The 27802-nt window shown below is 43.4% G+C and overlaps 1 protein-coding gene across 1 annotated transcript; it reads right to left on the bottom strand.

Moving 5' to 3' along the window:
- ATP12A (ATPase H+/K+ transporting non-gastric alpha2 subunit) lies at window positions 1–27802 on the bottom strand. The gene is made up of 23 exons (XM_047722827.1): window positions 27644–27802; window positions 26816–26971; window positions 22974–23033; window positions 19955–20158; window positions 19055–19168; window positions 17935–18069; window positions 17686–17803; window positions 17196–17464; window positions 16363–16561; window positions 16098–16207; window positions 14344–14478; window positions 11035–11227; window positions 8748–8923; window positions 7932–8068; window positions 5217–5367; window positions 4507–4675; window positions 4264–4418; window positions 2821–2944; window positions 2486–2631; window positions 1879–2012; window positions 1622–1723; window positions 1106–1197; window positions 1–1020 (listed from the first exon to the last, which is right to left on the bottom strand). Exons 1-23 carry the CDS (start codon window positions 27650–27652, stop codon window positions 992–994), a joined length of 3117 nt encoding a protein of 1038 aa, XP_047578783.1. The 5' UTR covers window positions 27653–27802; the 3' UTR covers window positions 1–991.

Below are 27802 nucleotides of genomic sequence, written 5' to 3'. Positions count from 1 at the left end.
TTTTATAAAACATCTTTTACTTAAAAATGAGGCCTCCTGGGGGCTGTCAACATAGATGTATGTGTCACACATGAATAAAGCGAAGTTAAAGCATGAAACTTAACTGGTATAAAATTAGTGCCAGAGAGTGCTTTGCAACTGTTTTACATGAAATAAATACTACTATTTTAAACCCCAGTGCTTCCCTATTGAGGCTGAATCATGGTAAATGAAAACCTCTTTGGATTGGGAGAGCATCTGGAGCTGGGATGTGCAAAATGGACATGGAGCTCAGTTTTGGAGTTGGTGGCAGAGGTGGAGGGCGATGTGGGAGGGAGAAGTCCAGCTGGGAGGAGGGAGGAGGCCAACTGGGAGGAGGGAGGGCCCCAAAGGACTGGTGAGATGGTGTGGGATAAGCAGGGATGCAGCTGGGTGACTGAGGACAGTTAAGAAGGATGTCTGAGAGTCAAAACTGAGGTTGCCCATGTTGCTGTGATGTAAATCTGCCATCACTTCCACCTTTTGCAAACCTTTAATTAATTAACCTTTTTTTTAAGCAAGGTGACTATGAAATTAAAAACTCTCTGGGATTTAACTGTTTCCTTTGCTGTGCAAAAGCTTTTGATCTTGATGAAGTCCCATTCAGAGTATCTAGGGAGGTCACTGGACTTTTAGTTGGGTATGGAATGGAGGTTTGAGCAATCTTATCTAGCAGGAATATCTGAACAGGTGACTGGATTACCCAAGACTACTTAACGTGAGTGAACTTTATATACATATCAACATGTCATTCTTCCCTTGAAGTTCACCTATTTTTGAACAGGAAGATGGGTATAGAGAGGCAAATCATATATAAACAGCTGAATCTCTGAAAGTACAAAACCTCAGTAAGTATCTTTCATACTATTTTTTTGCCTTCTCTTTCTGCATTTTGATAAGTTGCTACTGCAGTGGTCTTCCAGATGCAGCCAGAAGATGAAGAACACTGGGAGGCTTGGGAAATAGGGTGGTCTTAATAATACATGTTCTTATCCCACCAGCCTGTAGAGGTAGAAAAAGGTTAATGAGAAATTAGGAGTCCGTTGAAGTAGATAAGCAGAGTCTCAAAAATCCTATTACCACTTACTTCCAGGGTAGAGTCTGATGAAAAGTTTTCGCACCTCATCATACACCCAAATCAGAATGGCAAATGGCACAGCCACAAACCAATACTGAGGCCTGGAAGCAGAAAGGAGGAAGGTAAGTCTGAATGTATCCAAAGAAAGGGCCAAGCACCCTGCCAGTGGGCAGAGGGCTTCTTGTTCATTTTTCTGCCCTACTGGAAAGAACAACACATCCATTGGGTCATACAACATAAAACTGGAAAGCTTCTTATTTAAACTCGACTGTGACTGGTAGAAGCAATATATGCCTTTGAAGTGGCCTACTGGATGAAGGTAGAGATGGGATAGTGTTAGAAAACCCACTGCCTCTTCTGGGAAAACTCACAGGTCAAAATCTCTGACTAAAATAGAACCAATTTGGTTTTATCTCATTTGAAAGCCTGAGGGGAAAAAACCCACTGGAATCCTAATATTTACTTAGGCTGTGACAGCTCAGACAGGGCTGGCTCTTTCCTGTCTACTATTTAAGAGGAACTCACCGGAGCATCGTGAAACTCAGGGCCGTGACACTTCCAAGCCCGTAGGAGAGGATTAAAGCAATGATAATCTGTGAGGCAATCCCCACCCAGATGACTTTATTTCTACAAGAAACATAAAAGACAAACAGATTCTGAATTCACATGGCCATAGGACCACACACTAGGGGAGTCAAGGCCTCATGTATTATAGGCCCAACCCTCATCATTACTGCATCGAATTCCCAAGGCTGAACTACCAGGTTGGATGTGGGCAGTACCTGAAGAGACCCTGCTGGAAGATGGAGTTCCTCCTGGTTTTCCTGATGATTAGATCTGCTATTTGTTGGACCATGATGCCAACAAAAAAAGCCGTATAGCCCATCCATTCTAAGTATTTCCTTTGGTACCATGTCTGTCAATGGACAAAAAAGAGACTGTGAAACCCCAGAGGGAAAACTTCAGGAATATTTCAATGTAGTTCTGTGAAGTTTTACTCTCTTCCCACCTCACCAAGATTGACAGAGGGTCACCTCCTTGTGTTTGGAAAAAACTTTTTTTTCTTTATTCAATTGAGTAGTGAAGATGCTAACTTAATTGATTTGGCCCCGCTGTGGGTATTGTTGGACCTGTCACTCATCCATACCAACTGCAAAGCCAATGTAAGAAAGTGAGCTCAAGGCATCTAATTTAAGAGAGGAGGCTGAGTTCTGGCAAAGGCCAAACCAATATAACAAAGCAGTCCATAAGCCCTATTAACTAAGAAAACTTCCACCATTTCTGTCTCATTAAGGCTTTCCAGGGAAATGAAAGCTCTGCATCAGTCTGGGCAAGGCAGTGAGAGGAGGGGAATAGCAGGACTTTGAAGGCAGAGCCTCCTTCCCTTACCCACTGTTGTCCATAGCTGTCTTCCAAGTCATTCACATTGCTATCTTCCCATTCCACCCGGATGTTAATGAGAATTCTGGGTTTAAAGCCCTCCTGTGCATACACAGTGAAATATACAACAAAAGCTCCCACAGCTTGCATGAGGCCTGAAAGCACAAGAGGTAAGGACAGATGTTCTATACATGACTTCAGAATTGCGCCTGTGCTCACTTTCCTTTTGGTTCCTCCCATCCATTCCCAACCCTGCCCCCAAGGAAAAACAGTTTCTGACTGTGACTGGAATGAATTCTCGGGGTGGTCCTTTATCTGACAGGTCAGCAATGGCTTCATCGTACCAATGTGCAGGTAAGAGTATATGGCAAGTTGCTGATTCACCAGTCTGTCCTTCTTCTTGTGGCGAGGCTTCCTGTTCATAATGTCACTTTCAGCTTTCTCATAAGCCAAGGCAATGGAGGGGATCTAGAGGGGAGACAGTCCATGAGGCCTAGCCCTGAAACACTGTGCTGTACCAACAGAGCGATAATGGCAGTGGCATAACCATGGGCCTCAGGGTGGGAGGTGGGGTAGACTGTGGTGGTGGTAGAGTTATGTAACTGGTCTATCCAGGGTGTAGGCGATGGGGGTTCATTGTTTCTAGAGAATTTAAAAACAGTTTGCTTTAAAAATCAATCTGTTTTTTTATTATCACCACGTGCTGGCAGTTCTAAAGATGCTAACTATAAAACATGTTGTTTCCCCCTCTGGGCAGATTTTTCCTACCATCCTCTCTTCCTTAGGCATGCCACTGGAACACACTGGTTCTCTCACAGGTCCTCCCACCTGGAAGGCTTGTTAAAGGTCAGATCACTGGGTCCCACCTCCCACCTGGGGTCTTTCCCAAGGTCTGAGCTGGAGCCAGAGAATCTGTGTTTCTAACAATTCCCCAGGTGATGCCTGAACCACACTGTGAGAAGCACTGCAGTGGAGAAAAAGAAGTGAATTGAAAGAGCCTGGAAAATGATCTGACTGTAAACCACGAGGACCCCAGTTCCCCTCTAAGGCAAAGATATCTTTTATCTCTCTGCAATGTGTTGATTGCCTGGGTATTGTATCAAACAAGAGGGTAGGAAGTGGCCATTTGGAGCATCCTCACTGTGAATTCAGCTCGCTCACTGTTGCCTTTTCCCCCCTTTGCTTACATAAACTGGAACCATGTGGGTAACTGTCCTGATACTTTCTTAAATGGATACATACCAGAAGAAGGAAGGGTTTGGGTGATATTATTGTAGGTCAATGTGAGGCCTGATCACATGTTAATACCTTCTACTTCTAACTGCATGTAGGTGAGGGGCTTCCAGATCACAGATTCTTTGACTTGACAAGGGGCAGTTGTGGCTTATCACATAGGCCATTGGGCCCCTGGTGTTACAGGGGCTATTTAGTGATAGCTCTATCTTCTCAAAGGGGAAGGGAGGCATGTTAGCTGAAACTGACCAATGGCATATGCTGGCAGGAGGCTTAAGAACTCACGTCTTGAAAAGCTCTTATTGGAAGTGGAGTGGTTTTAACTTCCAAACATTTGAGAGATCTTTCTAGTCCTTTGCTTTGAAGTGTGGCTGGTGGACCAGCAGAATTGGCATCACTTAAAAGCATGTTAGAAATGCAGAACTTCTGGCCCCATCACATCGAAGTTTGAGGAGCACTGATTTAGTCCATCTCCTCTACCTTGAAGGTAATGGCCCCAAAGTTTACACCTCCTGGGTCAATTATCAGAATCTGTTCCCTTTAGTGCTACTTACTATGTCTGTGCCCAAGTCGATGAACAAGATAGTAATGGTGCCAATCGGCAGGGGAAGCCCAACAATGATGTAGATCAGAAAGGGACACAGCTCAGCAATGTTCTTGGTCAGGGTGTAAGCGATAGTCTTCTTTAGGTTGTCAAAGATCAGGCGACCTAGGCAAAGATGTTGCTTTCATAGGACTTGCTTTTGATCCCCCCAGGTGACCCCTGTCTTCGTAAGACCATTTGAGACCTCACTCACCTTCCTCCACCCCTGTGACTATGGATGCAAAGTTGTCATCCAACAAGATCATGTCAGCTGCATTTTTGGCTGCATCAGAACCTGCTATCCCCATGGCAATCCCAATATCTGCCTTCTTTAGAGCTGGAGAGTCATTAACGCCATCTCCTGTCACAGCAACAACTGCATTCTATGGGGACACATGAGAAAATGGGAATCAGCAGATCTAAGGGGTCATAGAGAAGGAAGATCAACATAGTCTCCCTTTTCCTCTGGAGGATGTAGGGCCAACTGGAACTGAGATGAATGGCCTGTTTTTGGGAAAAGATAAAGCCGGGAAATCCCAGAAGCAGGAACAACAAACTCCAAACAAGATGTGTTCCATAATTAAAACCATTGTATGTGGCAGGCTAAAGTGGATCTTTTATATATTGTGTCTTTACATTTTTTCTTCTGTATCTTACATTTTCAAATCTTTCTATATGCACACCTACCACAGGACCAAATGTTTCATTGTCAGAAAGCCCTGTATGCAGGAAGCTCTCAAAGGAGGGTGGAGGGGCAGCCCCGAGAGGGTAGAAATGTAAGGTTATAAAGATAGGCAAAGAATTCTCTCTCGAGAGGTTTAAGAAGTGTCATAGCCCTGATCTGGGATCCAAATCTCAGCCCTGCATTTCCCCACAGGACAGTGACAGACCTGAAAGGTTCTCTGGGTGCTGCTGACCACCCACCTGCCTTTGACAGCCCTCCACAATGATCAGCTTCTGCTGGGGGGACGTCCGGGCAAAGACGATCTCTGAGTAGTTGGTTAAGAGCTCATCCAGCTGTTCTGGGCTCATGTCCTTCAGCTCCATGCCAGTCACCACTGCAGCTTTAGCGTCCCTAGAAGGGCCAGAAGGAACTGAGTGAGGCCAAAGCTTGGATCTTAGGCTGAAACATTGCTCTGGGCAGGAAGTAGGCTGAAGCCTCTTTGACTTCACCTGGAACCCAATGTCCTTGACACTAATACTTTAGTACTAATACTAATACTTTAGTGGGAAGATAGGGGTTATGAGTTCTGGGAACACTTTGGTCCCCATTTCAAGATAGTAAACTAAGGCGAAACAGGAAGGTCATTTTCTGATATACAATCGGAATAGGCCAAGTAGCCTTTCGCTTGTAGAAATGGGTGGGAACATCTGTGGGGCAATGTTTGACTTAAGGAGTAAAAAGAGGGTAAAAAACCTTCCTGTTTGTATGTTTTGGGTCCTAGACTTCAGCTTATGTCAAAACACATGGTAACCATTCTTCATTGTTGCTTATTTCAGATTTATAGTGTCTACAGCACAATAGCTGTGTAGGCAGAACAATTATTGAGGTCCTTTTTGGGGAAAACTGCTATCTGCTGCTGATGAAAGTAAGGTTCTAGAAACTACTGGTTATGCAGATCTGACTGTGATGTTCCCTGCTAAACCATTTCAGAGGCTTTCCACTGTGCTTAGAGCAGACCCCAGAGTCCCCAACGTGGTCTGCAAGCCCAGCTGCGGCTGCTGCTGTTGAGCCTCACCCTTTGGCTCTCCCCTACAGCCCGTGGGACTCCTAGCCCTGAGTGCCCCACACCCTCCACTGCCCTCAAGCCTTCATGACCCTTTTCCAGTCATGCGTGTCTCTCACCTCACCTTCCCTTGGCTAACACTCCACATTTTCGTTTTCAAATCTTAGCTTATACACTCTACTCACAAAACACTGCACTCCTTTTTCTTTTGTTTAGAGCTTTTTTTTTTTAAGATTTTATTTATTTGTCAGAGAGAGAGAGAGGGAGAACACAAGCAGGCAGAGCAGCAAGCAGAGGCAGAGAGAGAAGCAGGCTCCCCACTGAGCAAGGAGCCTGATGCGGGACTCGATCCCAGGAACCTGGGATCATGACCTGAGCCTAAGGCAGCAGCTTAACCAACTGAGCCACCCAGGCGTCCCATGTTTAGAGCTTTTTTAGGCCCATGTTATCTATCCCATCTCCCATTCAGTGAGGTGAGTTGCATGGCTATGTATAATCCTATTATTTTGGGCATTAAGGAGGGCACGTGATGTGATGAGCACTAATAAATCATTGAACATTACATCAAAAACTAACGATGTACTATATGTTGGCAAATTCAATTTAGATAATTAAAAAAAAAACAAGTTAAGAAAAGCTCCAAAAATCTTTTGTTGATGAATGTTGTTTACACAAAGGAGTGCTGGAATACTCTCAGACTTTCAGGTATTGTTGTGCCCAGAAGCTAGAATTCTGTGTGGTCGTCTTAATTGGTAATTTGTTGCCCTGGTAATAATTTATTAACTGACAGGTCTGTATTCTGAAGAGTATAAATGCTTGGGTAAACCAGAAGAGGTTCATTGGTTTCTCCCTTTTCCCCCCACATTCATGAAATTATAATAAAGCCAATGACATTTATTTTTACACTGAGACTTTGGAGTCTTTAATTGTTTAAATTGTCAACAGTCCAGGTGACTCTGGACTCCTCACACTGCTTGAACCCTTGTCCTCTGTGTGTCCTTCACTGTACTTATCACATCAGAAGTAGCTTTTATTTTTCTGTCCCTCTGCTTAGATGGAAAGCTCCCCAAGGGCAGAGGTAGTGTCTGGTCTGTTTGCTACTACAGTTCCAGGTCCAAGACAGTGCCTGGTATATTGTGGGCACTCAAAAATTAATTGCTGAGGGGCACTGAGGTGGCTTAGGTGGTTAAGCATCTGCGTTCAGCTCAGGTCATGAGCCCGGGTCCTGGGATTGAGCCCCACGTTGGGCTTCCTGCTTAGCAGGGAGTCTGCTTCTTCTTGTCCCTCTGCTTATGCTTGCTCTCCCTCTCTCTCAAATAAATAAATAAATGAAATCTTCAAACAACAACAACAAGAAAGAAACAATTCTTGAAAGAAGTAACACATTAATGAATGGATGGACGAATGGACTAAAGGACAGACATGACTACAAGAATTAGAAGACAGAAGGAAAAACGGAGTCTTTCCTCAGGAAGCTTTCATTCTATTTACTACCAAATAAAAAGGAAAACTGTATGTTCATATAGCTACACATTATGAAGCAACTGAACAAATACTTAAAATAAGCACTAAGAGCACCAAACACAGAGGGTTCTTAATTTTCCTGGTTATACAACTGGATCAATGGCAAGTAATTTCATGTACATTTTGTTTCAGTTTTTCTTACTCTAAATGTGGCACTGAAGTTTTCAGATCTGCTCCATTGGGTTTTTAGGTTTTTAAATTTCATATAAGGAATATATCACAGGTAATTTTCATGATACCAGTGGTACCATGGTACCAGCCTGGCATTACCCTGAGAGAGTGTGGGGCAAATAGAGGATTTGCTCCAAATAGCACAGCTCTTTAGAGCCAACAAGGATAAGGAATTGAATAAGAACTTTAGTTTCTGCTACACTGGTTCTGTGCTTACCGCTTGTTAACTTGCTCCACAGCAATGTGGAGGCGTTTTGCAATGTCTTCCACTGTTTCACTGTTGGCTGAAATGATACCCACACTCTTGGCAATAGCTTTTGCTGTGATTGGATGATCACCTGTAACCATAATAACCTAGAACACAAACAATGAGAAAGGCATGTGGACAATGAGAAACTTGGCTGGCCAGACAGTATCACCTACTCTACCATGACCTGGTAGAATATTAGTGATTATCGTGGTTTGCCCTTATGGGCAGTTCTTGATCTTTAGATCAAAGACAAAACTGTCTCTGAAGAACACATTGATCTCATTGGCTCTGTCCTTGCTTCTGAGCTTCTTAAATTTCCTTTTCTGACATTAGAGGAGGCCCTTTCCCTCCTCTTGTTACCTTACTTGTGAAAGGGCTAGTGGACGTGTACTTGAGACAGCTTCATGTTGCTTCGACAGTCTTGCTATTAACATGGTAATTGAATTAATTATTTTGGCTTTGGTAATATGAAGGCAAATGGGTTTTGGAGGCCAAACCTTAAGATTAAGTAATAAAACCTTTTATTGTCTATCATAGTCTAGGGCAAGATAAAGTCAATTCATGGTGTTCTCACTGCAGTTACTATTGTTGTTTGTTCCACACAGACACAATATTTTGCCTTTATTGGACAGTTACTAGAATCTTAGTATAGTGAAAGTAGAGATAAAAAGGGGGGGATTATGATATTTATCTGAGATTTATCTGAGATTTAAATACTATCTCCTATGACAAACATCCTTAGATAAGGTAAAAGAAGGACTTCTTAAGTCAGGATACTCCCACCTTGATCCCCGCACTTCGACATTTGGTGACTGCATCAGGTACAGTGGACCGAGGGGGATCAATCATTGATAACAGCCCCACAAAACAGAGGTTAGATGTGGGAAAATTCATGGCGTCTACATCAAATGTGTAAGTTTCTGGAAACTCGTCTGCTGGCAGGTAGAGATGACAGAAACCTGGAATGCACATGCATTTGGGAGTCAATGAAATTAGGTAAGAAATAAAAGGAGGAACATTTTCACACACTCCTTTACTATTTTACTAATACATGAGAGTATATTAGAGTTGTTTCATTCTTTCAATTTCAACATGCAAGCTGTAATTAGGAAGGACATATATTTTTTTAAAGATTTTATTTATTTACTTGACAGAGAGAGAACACAAGTAGGCAGAGAGGCAGGCAGAGAGAGAGGAAGAGAAGCAGGCTTCCCTCTGAGCAGAGAGCCCGATGCAGAGCTTCATCCCAGGACCCCAGGATCATGACCTGAGCTGAAAGCAGAGGCTTTAACCCACTGAGCCACCCAGGCACCCCTAGGAAGGATATATTTCATTCAAAAAGTAATTTACTATGTGCCCACTGGATTTTCTGGTATGTTCTAAGGATATAGAAACTAAGAGGGGGTAGCCTTAGCCTCGGAAGATGTCTCAGTTTAGTGTATGGACAGAGACATAAAGAGGTAAAGCATAAAAAAGCATAGTGAGTGTTATAGGGTAGAGCCACCTGGGGAATCAGGAAAGACTTCCTTGAGGAGGTCACATGGGAGTTGACTCTTGAGAAAAGAGTTAAAAGTTTTTCACGGAGAAGGGAGGGTTAGGGACGGGAAGGCCATCTGAGGCAGAGAAAATAGCACGTGCTACTACATAAACTGGGGAAAGAATCTGGGACACCAAGGGAATGGTATGAAGCTTGGTCTTTGCAAGGAAAGTGTGAGAGAAAGGCCATTAGGAATGGAGAACCTTTTGTTACTCAGAAGGCATCTGCTTCTCATAGGTTAAAGTAGAAGGGATTCCTGTGTCTGGTGGGACCCCTAAGATCATGTGACTTTCTCATCAGCTTTTATATCAAATTTATTCTCAGCATGCCCCACAGCCTTACACATTTCAGTAAAGCACAGAGTCTGAGGGGGCAAACACAAGGTTCCTCGAGTGGTTCTTGTCAGATGGGTATCAGTCCTGCCTTGAAAACACTACCTGGTGCTGTGGGCTATTTAAGGCATGCTTAAAGCATTATCACCACATTTAATTATTTCATTTGCTTTACAAGCCCAAATATCCTTTAGAAATACACATTCCATAGATTCCATCTCTATTGGCAAGAACTTTTATGATGTTTAATGAGCCGTATCATCAACTGTGAACTTCTGTTACCTTGAATTCATATTCTGTAGTTCACAGGTGCCATTCTGTCAACCCAGATTCTCACGACAGAACATACCACTTAGGCTACCACAATTAGGCATCTACCAGTGGCTGTATTTCTATGGTTTCTCCTCCACCTCTGACAACCCCGTCTCTATTACTGGCAGTATTTTCTCCCTAATAAGCAAGTGAGAAACTTCAACATTATTTTTAACTTATTTTTCTCCTCTAACTAGTTGCTAAGTCTTACCTGTTCTGCCTCCATGAAGTCTCTTGTGTCTGACCCTTCCATCACATTATGAGTGCCTTGGATCAAATTCCTACCCTCTTTTACCTCAATAAGGGCTGCCACTTCCTCCTGAGACCCATGCCTCTCCTCTCCCTGCTACTGCCAAGAAATAAACTCTGTAAGTCTGTTTGGTTCACTCACCACAAAGTCTTTTGTGGCTCTCTGACTGTGGAATGAAACCCTAGTTCCTCACCCACATAAGGCACTCCATATCATGCCCTCCAATCTATGTTTCCTGCCCATTTCCTAGGAACTATGTCATCTCATCTACCTGCAACACTCCACACAGACTGGCTCACTCACAATGTGGTCACACACCCCATCCATTTCTAACTCTGTGTTTTGGACTATGTTGTTCCCTCTACTTCAAATATTTTCCCTCACCTCCCTTCAAGAGTTGTTGGGCAAGGCCCAGTTTAAAATATAACTCCTTCCACGAAATCTTCCCAGATATTCTTTATCTGGAAGCAGCCCCACCCTCCTCAGTACTTCTATATATTTATCATATTCTTCTATGATTCATGTGGATGCCATAGCTACTCAGCTAGATAATAAGCCTGTTTCCACTTATGCCCTGACTTGGCATAGAGCCTCACACCCAACAGGTGACAGGTAAGGGTTCTGTCACCAAGAGCTCACCCAACACACGCTCCCCCAGGCCTCCCAACTCCATGTACGCTGTGTGGAAGGCCTCGGCTGTGTTCTTGTCCAGAGGTTGCTCCTGGCCATTGACCATGATGGTGCTGCACTTCTCTAAGATCCTCTCAGGAGCCCCTTTCATCACCAGGAGGAAGCGCTGGTCATTGGGGTCATCGGTTTTGTGTATGGAGAGCTGGGAGGGAAGGAACTGAGCATGTTAACATATTCCCTGCCATTGGATGGTGACACCATCCTTACTCACAAGGGCCTGAAATGGACAATCTCTTAATTAGCAAAGATTAAAGATATCCCTTTCTCTCATGGGCTACTTATCCTTGAAATGAAAAGGAGTGTTCACTACAGGCATGTTCTATCCTTTTTATTTTGTGGTCAAGTAGTATGTGGAGATCTAATCTTGGTCCAGTTTAGGCACCCTGAACTTGAATCCAAAGTAAGTAGATCTCATCTTTCAAACAGAAACTAGTTGCTTTACGGAGGCTAGATGTGGCTGTTGTGCTGTGAAGTCTTGTGTATTGAACCAGATTTGGGGTGCCATGGGAGTCAGGGGACCATGAGCCACTTTGTCTTGCTTCTTGTCTCTACCTCCCTATCATGGGTAGCAAGCTATTTTGAGCTCAGGCAGGCATGAGGGCAGCAGGAGTTCCTATGCCTCTTCGTCTCCAAATCAATCCAGTTTTACTGCCTGGTAGTGAAAGAAAATGATAGGGGTGGAGGAAGTAGACACCCTTACATACAGGCTTTCAGGACAATTAAGTAACACAATTTTAATATCAAAAGTCCTCTCACCTACTGATTCTAATTCTAGATTCATCCTAATAAAGTAATTGGGAAAAAAATCTGAAAACAAAACAAAACAAAACAAAAAACCCCAAAACTTTATATAAATGGCTTAGTTTTATGGAAGCTGTTGTTATATACCAGGTACTCTTCTAAACCTTCGAAAGGAATTTCAGGAAGCTGGAGTGTTTGAAAGACAATCAGTAAGTTACTTAAAAAAAAAAATCTACTATTTTGGGTCTATCAGTTGATTCTAAATTCTAGTTCTTAGCCGTCTGGAAACCAGAGCAGAGCACAATAAAAAATAAAAAAGTAGAGGGCAAATGTATATATATATTTTAATAGCCAAGTAAACACATTAAAAAAACCTCAACTATCTAACCAAACCAAACCCAAACCTTCCATCTATTATCACTATCATTTCCTCAAAGATAGGATATTTTAACATTTAAAAAATAAAACAATAAACACTTTTATAGTGTGTACTCTTCTAAGTGCTTCACACATTGACTCATTTAATTCTTGAAACTACCCTAAGGCTGTGAGTACTATTATTATCACCTTTTACAAGGAAGGAAACTGAGGCACCAAGGGGTTAACTGGCATGAGAAAGGTCATGCCCTAATAAGTGGCTGAGCTGGGATTTGAATTCAGACTAGCAGGCTCCAGAGTCCCCATCTTAATCAAGTAGCATATAAAGGATAATCTTTTAAATTAAATACATTCAACCTTATATAAAACCGTGAAACACCGTCCTAATTTTCCAGTTTGCCACAAACTATTGGAAATATGTTTATGGGCTAGTCTCAGTTTGGAGAATTGCTATTCTAAAATCAGTAAGACACAGACTTTCTACTTTGTTTCCTTTAGTTGGATGATACCCCAGAGACCTTCCAAGGTCACAACATAGAAGACTCTTTTTTGAGTGTTGCTCATGTGTAGATATAAAATGGCACTAACAGCCTCCAAAAAGGCTCTTTGGCCTCTTCTGCAGGAACCCATAGAGGTCCTCCTATCTATCAGACTATCCGAGTAGTCCTAACTCTGGGTAGCCTACTTTCCCCTTCAACATTTAGGGCATGAGGCCTCTTGGAACCTGCTTTTTCTCATTTCTCACATGATGAGGAAATTCTTTACTAGAGTAGATGGAGCCCCAGCATGATTGCGAGTCTTATCCCTGATTAGAAGGGCTCTGGCCCTTATTAGCTGTGCGATAATGCTCTGTACCTCAGTTTCCTCATTCCCAATCTTATGGAGTCGGGAGAATTGAGGGATTGAATACATGAAGAAATTAGCATATAATAACTATCATTACTATTGTTATATTAGGATCATTACTCATTCTGTTTTCCTTTCTGTTTTGAACAAGAAATCTGATTTACTGGCTTTAATATTTTACTTCATACATTTTTTAGTTGTCTATTTGGCTAACTACAATTCTTCTTTGGCTGGTTATCCACAAAGATGTTTGCAACACAGTTATTTCCCAATCCTAAATGCCATCCAAACAAAATGTGAGGGTAAACACCAGAAACTTTTACACAAACATGTTTATCTTTTTTATATACTTTCCTGTTATGCAAAGACCAAGTCACAAGGGCCTGCTCTCTGCTTTGGTCTATGGGAAGTCCCACCTGCAGCAGTAAACCACGCTACAAACTGTCATTTGTCCCACTCTGAGGAGGATGTAGCTAGATGACCATTGGCTAGCCTGGAATGAGTGAACACAGATAGGCAATGATAGCCATTTTCTTCCTGAGCAATGGGTAGAAAGGAGGTCCCTGTCAACTGCATATGGGGCAGAACTGGAAAACAGCATGGCTGGTAACAGTCATCTGAGAGACTATTCATTGGTCTTCACAAAGGGCAAGGTTTACTCGCAAGGCCCTAGCCAAACTATTCTGCTTCCGTGTTGTGGTAGACAAAGCATAGCCTTGGGAGTTGAAAAGACATGTGAAAATTGGTTATGCCACTTAGATGCTTGGGAACTCTGGTCACATCAACATTTTCTAAGGGCCTGTTTCCTCACCTAGAAATTGAGATTAATTACTCCCACCTCAGGCTTATCGTGAGGATTAAATGAGAGAATGTATGTAACGTGCCAGATACAGACTAAGGGAGCATTAAATGTTAGTTCTCCCCCATTCCCCCACTTTTCATTTATCCTTTAGGATGTGGCTTTTGCCCCTCACCTGTGCAAATGGTACCTGGTGGTGGTGGAGGTGGCATATGTGTGGGAGTGGGGGATGGATGTAATGTAGATTGATCATTCACAGGAACATCCAGGCCCTGAGAAGATCTTCACTTTTCTTTTTTCTCTACCTATTTCTGGCAAAGGAAAGAGGCCAGCAAGGGAAACCTATTCTGGGCATACTAGATGCCCAGGACCTGTATCCCTGAAGCTACTTTTGAAGTCAAATATCATTCAAAATACATACTAACCAGAGAACACTTACAGGTAGAAATGCCATTCTTGTGGTAATAAAGATTCAGTTGTGAGGAAAAACTCACCTGAAATTTGTTGGTTGAGTTAAAAGGGATTTCAGCTACTTTGTGGTTTCTTTTTCTAATTTCCATCACATCACCTAAAATGACCTCTGAGAACTTCAAAAGAGCAGTTTCGGAGGCATCTCCAACCACAACTCTCTGAGAATCAAGAGATAACAAATATTTGTAGCACATAATGTTTTTTTTTTTTAACATAATCTGGTTCTTTTGTAATTATTTTAAATGAGCCAGCAGATGGCCTAAGCTCAGTATCTAACAAATGACAGCACCACAATGAGCCACTGACCGAACCATGGTGGAGGTGTTAAACTGGATGATGGTGCTTACTGGCATTAGGGTAATTCAAAATAGTCTGAGCTCTGTGAGACCTGGAGGGCTGCATGAAAGAACCTGCTACAAACTAGTCTTGAAAGATGGGTGGATAACTGACAGAAAGGAAAAGAAGAAAGCCTTCTGGAAATCAGAATGCCATGAATGAAGGTATGAAGTGGAAGAATTCCACTGTAAGTGCTTGGACGTCCAGGTGGAAATGGGGGATGCAGAGATAGAGAGGGAGCATTAAATGTTAGTTTAATGAAAGGCAGGCAAGGTCCAAAGCTTGAGCTGCAGAAAACAGATGCATGGAAAGTTTTTGAGCAAAGTTAAGTGAAGCGGTCCATCTAAAGAAGTATTTAAGGAAAATTCCTGGTATGCAAGAAAGACTGGGGGGAGGGATAAACTGCAATCATGAAGGCCAATCAAGAGGTTGGTATAATTAATTAGATGTGAAGTACTGGCAATAACAGAAAAGTAAAATTATGTACTTATTTGAAGCAAGAATAATAGGACCTGGTGATTCACTAGATATTAGGAACAAAGAAAGTTAAAGATGACTTCTAAAAGTTTTGGACTGGATAGTAAGTTAAAATGGTTATGCCACAGAAAAATAGAAAAGGGACAAGATAATGACTTAGAGCGAGGCTGGGTACAGGTGGAAGGTGGCATGTATAATTTGTTGAAAGCCTAACATGGCAAAACTTTCAAGTGGAAACACACAGCTAACTAGAGATCCATGGAGTTTGGGTGAAAAATCAGAATTGGAGATAAGGATTTGAAAGATACGGACAGAGAAATCATGGGCCAGGAGGAGAACTGATGAGCTGTCTGACAAAGAAAGAAAACCAACCAAACAAAAAGTCTAAGAAAAAGGAAGAGTCAGTGAAGGAAACAGATGGCAAACAGAAAATTCCGGAGAAGATAGACTCAGTGACTGACTCAGAAGGAAAGGAGAGGGGGAGAGGAGAGAAGAAGGGGAGGAAGAAGGGGAAGAAAGAAGAGAAGTTTGTTTTTGTATATTCTAACATTCCAGGGCCCCTTAGCACTGCATCTAGGAGTGCCAGGAGGAATATGTTCTAAGGTCAATCCTTCTATTTCCTGCCAATTTTATTTTAAACTTCAGTGAATGGCATTTATGTAATAAAGAAACTTTGATTATATCTACTTAGTTTGTAAAGGAAAGTAACTTAAAGGTACATTCATTTTCAGGAATGAGAATTTTCAATAGAACTAAATCAATGTTCTGAGGACTTTCATACATCTCTGATTTCTCAAAGCAAATAAGGGTAAAGAAAATTTTCTGCAGGTCTTGTGAGTCAGACTTGCTATTACTAGTACAAACTTTACTCAGTGGGAGAGATTTAAATCAAGCGCCAAATCAAAACAGAGAAAATGACTTCAAATGGGCTGTGATTTAAGACTGATTGATACTGAAGCTTTACCTTCATGATGGGGACACTTTCTTGTCCTGGACTGAACTCAGCTCTATTACACAATGTTATTATCTTTGATAAGGAGGCCCAGGTTCCAGAGCTTTGATCAAAGACTTGGTCTGGAAAATAGAACAGTGGATGCTGTGGGTGCTGGACCTAATATCCATACTATTCAACCAATTCTCTGAGTCTGCACCAATGTGCCATGTTCTGCTCAGCCCCCTCTACTCGAGTCCACAGCTTCAGGCCACACTGAGTGTTGCAGAAGACTTACTTGAATGGTCTTCACTGGTGTCAGCTATGAAGATCTGATTGTCAAACCACAGATGGGCCACGGTCATCCTGTTCTGGGTCAGAGTCCCAGTCTTGTCTGAGCAAATAATAGAGGTGGAGCCGAGGGTCTCCACTGCTTCCAGGTTCTTCACCAGGCAGTTCTTCTTGGCCATCCGTTTAGCTGTCAGCGACAGAGTCACCTAGACAGGAGAGAGAGAGAGAGAGGAAGAAGTCTTGAGAAAAATCATTTCGAACTCAAGCTCCACAACATGGAAGCAACTGGAGCCAAACTGGTTTCAGGACGGAGGTATTGTTACAGATGTGGCAAAGCTGACCAAGTGGCTGATAAGCCACATAAAGCCCTACGTATATGCCATATTCCTTTTATTAAATGTAGGAGGTAAACAATGTGCCTAAGTTCCTCAGTTGTAGAAATTGCCAAAGAGTCTTTTTTCTTTTTAAGAAATGTGAAAATGTAGGGAAGGTGTCAGGCTTCCTGAAAATCTGTAAGTGGTGGTTTGCATCTGTCTTATCTAGATCTTTTTTTTTTTAATCTTATCTAGCCCTTAAGGAGAAAGATAATATGCAATTTGCTGATAGTGCTCCTAAAAACGAAAATATAAAGTTTTCTAGGATAGTGTTAAAAATATCACAATTCCATTTGTCTAAGAAACAATCTATTCAGAATGTCTCAGGGTGTCCCTTACAGGGAGTGTCACTCTGAAGATGGTGGAGACTCGCAGTGTACAGTGGACCTACACCCAGTACAGCAGAAAGCAGAATGCTGTGTGTTAATAGGGTCAGGGGACAGGCCACCTAGCAGCATGGACTCACAGTGACAGTGGCCAGGAGACCCTCGGGCACATTGGCCACAATGATGCCAATGAGGAAGATGATGGAGTCCAGGACCTGATACTTCAGGGACACTGCGATGATGAAGAAAAGGATGCCAATGGAGACGGCCACTCCTGCCACAATATGAACAAAGTGCTGGATCTCAATGGCAATGGGTGTCTTCTCATTTCCGACTCCTGAAGCCAGTGAGGCGATCTGACCAATGATGGTACGGTCACCTGTGTTGATGACCATGCCAGTCGCTGTGCCTACAGGTGAGGTAGACATTTTATTCTGGGGATCCTCAGCTACGAGGGAACCACAGCCTGCTTACAGTCCTCTCTTTGCTGGTTTACATGATCAATTAGCACCCAACATTACAAAGTTCTCTGGGCTCTTCAGTTTCATGCAAGATATGGTAAAAAGACAAGCCTGTAGGGGAGAGGTGATATGGGTGGGGCATGCAGTCGTGGGAACCAGCCAGACTTACCTTCCAGACAGGTTGTAGAATAGAAACCAATGTTCTTTGTTTCTAGGGGACTATCGTGGGTAAACTCAGAGGAACGGGGCTGGGGTTCAGATTCTCCAGTGAGAGATGAGTTATCTACCTAGAAGAAATTTTGAAAAAAGTTCAAGACTGGGCATCTTGTTCCCTGCCCCAGTAACATTGAGATCTAGAAAGACAACAGAATAGCAACTAGTTATGAGCGTGATTTTTGAGGTGCCCTCTGGTGCTTACCTTACAGCCCTGAACAGACAACAACCTGACATCTGCAGGGATCCGGTCTCCTCCTCTAATCTCCACTATGTCCCCCACCACTAGCTGCTCTGCCGGGATTGTCTTCTTCTCTGAGTCTCGAATGACAAGAGCTTGCTACAAAAGAACACAGAGACAGATGCTTCAGATCCTAGAATGATGCCAACTCTCCTCCATCCACATCTCTCCACTTCTCCAGAATGGAGGCACTGGAAGGCACAGCTGTCAGGATGGCAAAAATGCAACAAAAACTTTTGCATGGGGCCTGAAGACACTAAGAACTATCTTTTCTTGAGGAGGAACTCTTAGAGATATTCTTGGAAACAGAAAACACTGCTGTGGGCAGATATAACAAACTACCAGCCCAAGCACGACAGAGAGGGACAATTAAGGATGAATGATCTTGGCTAGGATGTCTGGGAAGGACTGTAATGGCTGAGCCAAAGGGTTTAATACTCTTGCTCATGTCAGGAAGACTTGAACGGGGTAGAAGGCAGATCTCCCACTTCTTAGCATGGACGAGTCCATCCAGAACCTTCTCTAGCTGGCAGCTCTGTGGGCCAGGGGCAGTGTGGTTTTCCCCTGTGCTGACAGTAGTGTGTGATCTCCCTAGAGGACTCCTAACATGGGGTCCTGTGGGAAGACAGGAGCAGGGGGCCTCCCTTACCAAGAGCAGTTTGGGGCAACATGCAGAGAGATTCCAAAATGGGTGCAGAATTGGTCACAGATAAAAAATTGTAGGTTGACCTCCTTGGCTACTGGGGAACACTCCTGAACTTCTACAACTCGGTCTTAGAAGCTCCTGAATTCCTTTTGTTTGAACAGTTCACCAAAGCTCAAGAACAGTAATAGAAGATGTTGTGTGATGACCGATGTTTGTCTTATTTTGCTCTTGACTAAGCGTTTTCCTGTCTCTTACTTCCCTGATGATCTCAAAACGCTGTGGGAAAATGGGGCTTCAGAAGGACTGCCTAAGACTTCTCAGATAGCAAAGGGTGGAGTGCTGACCCTATGCCTCAGAGGCCCGCCCCACTCTCCTCCTTATCTGATGCTTCCTCATCTGAAGTCACATGGAGACCAGAGAGGGATGGCTGCCACTCACCTGTGGGATCATCTTATTGAAAGTGGCCATGATGTTTGTGCTTTTTGCTTCTTGGTAGTAAGCGAAGATCCCTGTTAAAATAACGACCAAGGCAAGCACGCAGCCCAAGTAAACCTGGGTAAGGAGAAGCAGCATCAATCAGAAAAACAGGCTTCAGGAATGAGCCAGGTCCTAGGGCTAGACCTCTCCTTGCAAAGGTGAGAGACATGGCAGTGGTATCCTGGTGTCATTTACAGGTCACAGAATTTACCTATTTAAAGTGTATAATTCAATGATTTTTGATGAATTTACACAATTTTGCAACAATCACCACAATCTAATTTTAGGACGTATCCATCATCCCAATAAGACCACTACTGCCCAGTGGCAGTCATTCTCCACTGCTGCACCCAGCCCTTGCCACCTATGATCTGCTTTCTGTCTCTAGGATGTGCCTGTTCTGGACATTTCCTATCAATGGAGTCATACAGTGTGTGGCCTTTTGCATCTGGCTTCTTTCTCTTAGCATCATGCTGGCCAGTTCAGTGTTTTGGTTTTAGTGCTGTTATCAGCAGGCATAGATGCTCCCCATATTAAAGGGATACAATTAGCTTTGAGGAGAGAGAGACCCAAAATATTTCACACGGATGTAGATCTTTTTTTTCCCCCTTAGGAACTTATAGTGTGTGTGTGTCTCTCTCTCTCTTTAAAATTCATGTTCATGCTGCCTCTGAGACATCAGAAAGTCAGCTATAATTTGTATTTTACAGCTGGCAAAATTATTGATTTTCCCAAACCTGCACAGTGATGGATCAGTGTGGACTCCTGATTGCAGCCCACTGCTCTGCCCACTAATGGCCTTACTTTAGGGTTGTTTTCTCATTACTAGTTTAGCAAACCCGGAAGAAGACCTCCCCTTACATTGTCCAGGGATGAGGATGTATTCATGGAATACTGGATCCCATAAGCAATCCAGCACAGGATGGCTCCTATCCACAGAAGGATGGAGAACCCCCCCACCATCTGCTTAAGGAACTTGATGATCTCTGGTGTTTCCTTGGGAGGAGTGAGGGCATTGGGTCCATTCCGAGCCAGGAGCTCAGCAGCTTGGGTGCTGGAGAGACCCTGAGAAAGCCAGACAAAAACAAATAGGAATTAGACATTTCTCTTCCCTCAGACAGATGTCGTTCTTCTGCAGGTTGCGGGTAGGAGTTACCATGCCCAAGAAGGGCCTGTGAAAAGTGGATGATGTCTTACCTCCCCGAACTCTCACTGTTTTAAAAAGAATATTTAATATTAATGCTTAATATCAGCCTGGCAATGTACTCTGTACATTTGCTTATTTACCCTTCACAATGACCCGCTGATGAAGGTGCAATTATTATCCTCATTTTACAGGTATGGAATTTGAGGCACATGGAAGTTAAATCACCCAGCTAGTAAATAGGCTCCAGAGCCATTGTATTACACTTTGCTAAGGTCTTTCAGTTTCTTGGAGATTTATCCAGAGACAAGAGTAACTTGGCTAAGGAGGATTTGAAATACAAAAGCTAATCACTAAAGTTAAGGCCAATGTGGTAACTATCCACAAAATATTCTCTTTTCTGGAACTTCTACATATTGCACTGGCTAATTTTTCATCCTTAAGTCTGGTGTCTTTCTGCTTTTCTCTATATCCACCCCAAGTTCTAAGTTCTGCCAAACTAAATTCTACCAAACTCAAGCCCACATGTGTAGTCACTTCTTGCCAGAAGCCCTCCCTGGTAAGCATGCCTTCCACAAGTGTACAGAGGGCCCTCCACCCCTCTTGAAATCCTGTATTGTGACTCATAAGGTTTTTTTTCCCCCACAAACTCTCCTTTAAGAAGAAAGTCTTGTCATTACTTTTTCTTCCTAATCATGTTGTAAGCTACTTAAAGGACAGCTTAAAGACAATCCACGGGGCTCCTGGGTGGCTCAGTTGGTTAAGCTTTCTACTCTTGATTTCAGCTCAGGTCATGGTATCAGGGTCGTGAGATCAACCTCTGTGTTGGGTTCCATGCTCAGTGTGCAGTCAGCCCAAGATCCTTTCCCTCTGCCCCTCCCCCTACTCATGTGTGCTCTCTCTAAAATAAGTAAAATAAATCTTTAATTAAAAAAAAAAAAGACTCTGGAATGCCTGGGTGGGTCAGTTGGTTAAGTGGCTGCCTTTGGCTCAGGTTATGATCCCAGGATCCTGGGACAGAGTCTGGCATTGGGCTCCTTGCTCAGTGAGGAGCCTGCTTCTCCCCTGCCTGCCGGTCCCCCTGTTTGTGCTCTCTCTCCCTCTCTCTCTGACAAATAATAAAATCTTAAAAAAAAAACAAAACGCTATCTTTGTTAATTTTTGTGTCCTTTATACGGTGTCCTGATTGTTCTGTAACAGAGGCTCAAATATTGGCTGAATAACTGGATTTGAAGTCACTAACTTGTAGTCAGAATAAAATTCATCTCTGTCATCACTGTCTCCTTCCTACTTTTTCTCTACTCTCTCAGCCCCATGTCTTGCCATGGCCCTCTTGACCACCTGACCAAATCTCCTCCTCCTTCTGCTTCTCTACCTTGGTAACTGGGATCAGGGATTTGTTCAAATACCCCAGTGAAACAAAGTCCTACCTGCTATTTCTCTGAAAAGTCTCTGGAATCTGTCCCCTTCCCTTCCCATCTTACTGCTGCTGCCTCGTTTCAGTTCCTCATTTTATATTCCTGGGTTATTGTCTCATTCTTCTAGACCCTTCCATCTCCCACTTAAAAAAAAAAGAAGTTTGTCCACCTACCTATATCTGTATATATCTTGTACCAGAATTCCCTTTTGAAAGCCAATCTTATTTAAATCACTTCCTTGTTTAGAATTTGTGTATAACTAATAAAGCCCTTATTCCTTAGTTTAATATGGAAGTGCTTAAAGGTTTCACCCAAACTGCCTCTCCACGGTCTCATTTTCCACCCCTTTCTCTCCCCTTTCCAAACACATTAGCTCCCAGAAACTCCAGATTGCTCTCCAAATATACTCTGTTCTCCCTGGTCTCCTGGGTAGTCTGCTAACTTAAACCCAAATCTTCCTCCTATGTCCTGATTTAAACACTGCACCATCCAGGGAGCCCATTCTGGTTCCTCTGGTCAGAAGAATCTGTCACTCACTCAGCACACCATTTAGACCTCTCTCTTTACCATCTAAGTCGAACAGACTGGATGTTATGATACTCTCTTATATACCTGCCTCCCCTGCTGCTGCTCAGTTCTTAAGACCGGGGATCACCTATCCCTCTTTGGCCCTCTCACTGCTGGTATTGTGTGTTGCACATAGTGGGGCTTTTTGTTGACTTGAACAGATGTATCCAAATCTCCTGATGTCAAGACACCAAAGCTTTTGACATTTATTTTGAGTTTGAATTCACACAAGGAAGCAGTCCTTCTGTGGTGGGGGAATTTGCCAGACACCTGAGAGCATACCAGTCTGTCCTGGAGTCATCGTTCCTTCTCAGAGGAAGAGGCGGACAAGCAGTGTTGTAAGCCTGTCACTTTTTAACACTGGTTTTCCCCATTCTTTGATAAGACCTTATACTTCCTGGACATAAGGATTAAAAGCAACCTCTGACAATGACCATAAGGAAGTGTCCAAGCCTTTCTGAGGATACCACAGCTTTCCTGCAGTTATAATCAAAAGAAATGTTTATAGCCAGGAGTCCAGCTCAGCAGAGAGGCTTGACTCCAGGCTTTGGTTCAGGCACACCAGCTCTTGAAGTTAACCAGCCCTCTTTTACATGCTGATCATGTGCATGACTGGTATTCTTAAAGTTGCTGCTTCAACCTAAAGATGCCGTCCACTTTTCCACACACCTTAAGCACATGGCTTTAAAGTACAGTCCTTTGCATAGTCCCAGGGCTTTTCTTCCCAAACCTTAATCCCTTGATGACTTACTGTAATGATGTTTGTACCATATTTCTTTTCCAGTTCCTTAATGCTGAGTTTGTGGTCATCCTGAAGGCCATGAAAGGAAGAAGAGAGTGCATTAATAATTCCAAAATACTCAAACCCTAAGCTTTGACCAGCCCATGAAAACTGAGAAGCACTGATGATAGGAGGAGCCAGAAAACTGAGGGAAAAGAGAGTCTTGCTACAGGAAGACTGATTCTGATTCACCGGCCAGGGGATTTTCTGGCCATCCCTTGAGTTCAGACTTAGTTTGTCCTTTACCATATATTAGCTGTCTTTAGCTTTTATGAACAAAGTATGTCATCTCAATCTGATCTTCAGCACATGCAAGTCCTAGCATACCTGTCTGCTGTCCGGGTACTGGTAATCTGGATACTTAGTTCAGTACCTGAGTTCTGGGATTAGTTGAGGGTGACGAGCAATACCAAACCAGACCAGACCCATCTGACAACTCCTTACCCATGGAGCCCTCATTGGGGAGGTAGTCTCTGGTAGAAGCAGCAAGCCTTTTCTTAATCAAGTACTTCGGACTCAGAGAGTTTATTTGGTAGAGAAGCCCTACAGATTTAAAACTGCCAAATAAACACCAGTATGACCCACACTTGCTAATTTTGTTATAGAATCGTTAAACTAAAGCAGAATTTTTCAACTTTGGCATTACTGACATTTGGGCCAATAACTATTTGGGTGGGGGGGGACATCCATCCACTATATGTCACCTACTAGCACACCCTCCCTGGAGTAGTGATAACCAGAAATGTCTCCAGACCCCACTAAATGTCTCATGGGGGGCAAATTCCTCCTATCCTGTCCCTTGAGAGCCACTGGGCTACAGGATTAGAAGCCTTTTCCTGTCTCAGAAAACCTAGGGGCAAGTAAGCCTTCTTTAGCCCACCTAGACAACCTAGCACTCAGGATTCTTTAAGTTTTGATCATCTGAAACAAAGATTTATACTGTGATGGATACTAGAACTATCTCTTTTCTTAAGTATATGGAAAAAAAGGTTACCTGTTAAGAGATTAGATTTTCCAATTAAAAAATTATTTTGTCCTCTCCTCCGCCAGATTCTGCTTTACTCATTTAGTCATTGTACCAATATTGATTGAAAGATATTGCTGGGGATTCAAAGGATTAAGACACAGTTTTGTGCAGTGTGCTAAATTCTGGGCAGATACAAGTAACAGGTGATTAGAGTCACTGATTACATGGATGTATCTCATAGTTTAAGGGGCCTATACAGTGAGGCAGAATAAGGCGGAATATCTTTCCTTCTTTAGCCTTGGCTTTGGGGACGAGAGCATGGGGGAGGGGGAGGGCCTGGAGGCATGGTGGGTGCCTGTGGCGTACTCTGCTGGCCAGCACTAGAATAGCTCAGGGCATCATCCTGTATCTCAGACTTCTGTCAGGTCATTACCCGTCTGTTGATTCAGCAGCCAGGGATACTTTCATTCTTGTCAAGGATCTAATGTGCCAGAGGGCATCCCAGTACACGGTCACAGATTAAATTATAGGATTCTTGTGAGAATGTTGGGAAATAAGAAGGAAAGATTTTCCTCTCTCAGCCGGGAAGCAGGGGAACACTAGTTAACACTACAAAAATTATCTTTCTATATTACACATCTTTACAAAATGCTCAAAGAAGGGAGATTCTCTTCATAATAAACAGGCATATGATAGAATGGATATATATTCATGTTATAAGTAACAATTTTATGGAAGACTACATATGTCTTCAATCCTGAATGCTAGAGATACATAGGAAATAAGAATGACTATTATCTGGTGCTGTGCTAAGTCTTTCTCCTGCTTTATTTCACTTAACCTTTTAAACTACTACAACAGGTAGGCACTGTGTTTTTTTTAATTCCTATTTTTCGAAATAGGAAGTGAATGTCAATCAAACTGGGATCTGAATTCAGGTCAGTCCAATTTCAGGGCTGTGTGTTCTTAAATGGCTGTCAAAACATGCATGGGCAAATACCTAGTGGTGTATTGCTAAATGTTTAACAAGCTCTCCAGGAAAAATAAATAAAAAACTCTGACTTGTATTTACTGATTTTTCACTATAACCAAGTTCTAAGATGCTAACCCAATGTCAACCAACTTGCCAAATTCCTGAAAATTTAACAATGGGCTTTCTAGCCCAAATGAACTCACACCACTACTGTCTGCGCCAACAATAACAGTTTTAAAGTCTGCAATGAACTGAAGGGACGATCTTGTAAAACTTAAGGCTTGCTGTAGAAGTTTCCCCCTTGACATTCCTGACACATAACCTGTCACATTTCAATTCTGAGGCAGATCTTGCCCGTGGTGGCCAACTTTAACAACTCCAAAGTTCTTCCTTCACAGAATAACATTGTGCTTCCATAAATTACAAAATTACTAATTATAAATAATAATTTAATTATGAATTGCATAAATTACAAAATATTCTTACTCTTTTCTCATTTTTTCCCCTCATTCATGCAAATTGTTTATTTCCCACTTTACATAAAGAAAATGGAGCTTTACTAAAGCTAGGTAGTTTGCTCCCAGTTACCAATCACTTAAGTGGAACTTAACTGAGCCTAAGGTTCTCTGAATCCAAGCCCAATATACTTTTACCAGTGAAAGTATTCTATTTCATGGGGCATACATAGCCAAAAACCTAGCAAGGTTAGTGGCTTTGTTTTCCTCCTTCATGGTTCCAGCTCCGGTAGTTTTACCTTACCAGCTTAAAAACTGGCAGTTGGCTTTCTCCGATTGACTTATTTCGCTAAGCATGATACCCTCTAGTTCCATCCACGTCGTTGCAAATATCATATGATCTCCCTGATATGAGGGAGAGGAGATGCAACATGGGGGGTTGAGGGGGTAGGAGAAGAGTAAATGAAACAAGATGGGATTGGGAGGGAGACAAACCATAAGCGACTCTTAATCTCACAAAACAAACTGAGGGTTGATGGGGGGAGGGGGTTGGGAGAGGGGGGTGGGGTTATGGATATTGGGGAGGGTATATGCTATGGTGAGTGCTGTGAAGTGTGTAAACCTGGCGATTCGCAGACCTGTACCCCTGGGGATAAAAATATATGTTTATAAAGCTGTAAAAAAAAAAAAAAAAGAAAAAAGAAAGGATGAATACCCAAGTTTTGTAGCAACATGGACGGGACTGGAAGAGATTATGCTGAGTGAAATAAGTCAAGCAGAGAGAGTCAATTATCATATGGTTTCACTTATTTGTGGAGCATAACAAATAGCATGGAGGACAAGGGGAGATGGAGAGGAGAAGGGAGTTGAGGGAAATTGGAAGGGGAGGTGAACCATGAGAGACTATGGACTCTGAAAAACGGTCTGAGAATTTTGAAGGGGTGGGGGGTGGGAGGTTGGGGGCACCAGGTGGTGGGTATTGTAGAGGGCATGGATTGCATGGAGCACTGGGTGTGGTGCAAAAATAATGAATACTGTTATGCTGAAAAAAATAAAAAATTAAAAAACAACAACAACAACAAAAAAACTGGCAGTTGGGTACAGCTATCTCAATGAAGCAGCCAGGAAGGAGAGAGGTCTGGGCTGTGCCTGTGGGGACTGGAATCAAAGGCTCTTCCCTCAGAGTTCTAGCTGGGAGTGCCTACAACCAGAATGCAGGAATCCAGCAGAAGCCCTGACCCCCAGGGCAGATATTATCACACCATTTATTTTAAACAAGGAAACAAATCTCAGGCGGATTTTCAAATCCTTGAGACTGATCCTTCTTTTGTTAAGAAGTAGGCTATAGGGGCAAGTTCTCTAGGGGAAAGGGCAGAACTCAGTGGACCCATTTGGCTTAAGGACCAAATCAACTGACCAGATCCAGTTCTTTCCTAAGCTCCTCCTTATGGTGATTCTTTCTGGGTTCAAAGCAGTTCTTCAAGCCTCTATACTTCTCCTTGCCATTCCTCTCGTCTGTTTGTTGGATGTCTTTGGTTCCACTGAGCTCCACAGAGTAAATTTCTAGTGTTTTCTGAAAAGAAAGCAGAAATACAATATTGGTCCAAGAAGGGTTTTCTGAAGAGGTGTCGAGCACTTCTCTTTGTGGGTCAGGGACCTACAGGGAAGGGAGCCCCCTTCATTCTCTCCTCTAGAGAGAGTAAGGCGCACGATGTGGAGAGTTTCTCTCTCCCCCACCTTCAAACTCCCAGGCCCTTTCTCTTTCTTCTCCAGTGTAAAGGATAGATGGCAAAGCCCTGCCAGCATCTCCTCAGGGTGACCCCATCCTGGGGTTGGGGAAGGTGGGAAGTTACTTCCTCCAACTCGAGACAAGACCCCTCCGCCCCAGGGTCGCCCTAGTACTTTGCTCCCGGTGTGCTCAGGGCACACCGGCGTGTGTCCCGCTTCTTGGGTGGGGCGTTGCCCACGGAATCTCAGTCCCGGGCAGGGCAGTCTTTACAGACCACAGCGCAGCCGTGTAACCCCCAGCCTGGCGACACCCGCCACATCGGAGACGTCCAAGGACCCCTGGGGTTCCTTCCCAGAGGCTATGGATTTGGGTCTTCCCCCCGAGTCAGCTCCGGGAAGGGAGAGGAGCCGTGCAGAGGTCAGGAGCGCAGAATAAAGATGGCCAGTCCTTCCTCTTTCCCTCGTCTTCCATCCCCTCTATACGGGTCTCGGGCCGGCGCCGGGGGCCTGCACGCACCTTGGTCATGGCGAAGGCGGTGGCGCCGCCGGCAGGCGGGCTTGGTGTCCGGGCTCTGGCGGTGGCGGCGCGCGCAGGGCGGGCGTCCAGTCGGGCGGCGGTGGCGAGCTGCGGTGGCAAGAGCCCCACGCGTACCTCCTGCGGCCAAACGCTAGCCGC

Source organism: Lutra lutra, chromosome 3, assembly GCF_902655055.1.
Source record: "Lutra lutra chromosome 3, mLutLut1.2, whole genome shotgun sequence".
NCBI classification, from domain to species: Eukaryota; Metazoa; Chordata; class Mammalia; order Carnivora; family Mustelidae; genus Lutra; species Lutra lutra.
The sequence above is the reverse complement of the archived record's forward strand: the minus strand, read 5'-3'. Positions and strand labels throughout refer to the sequence as shown.

Coding starts and splice junctions, on each gene's coding strand:
- ATP12A (XM_047722827.1), bottom strand. Junction 18,070..19,054: donor TCAATAAGATGATCCCACAG/GTGAGTGGCAGC, acceptor GTTCTTTTGTAG/CAAGCTCTTGTCATTCGAGA. Junction 16,208..16,362: donor CACCAGTGAAGACCATTCAA/GTAAGTCTTCTG, acceptor TCTATTTTCCAG/ACCAAGTCTTTGATCAAAGC.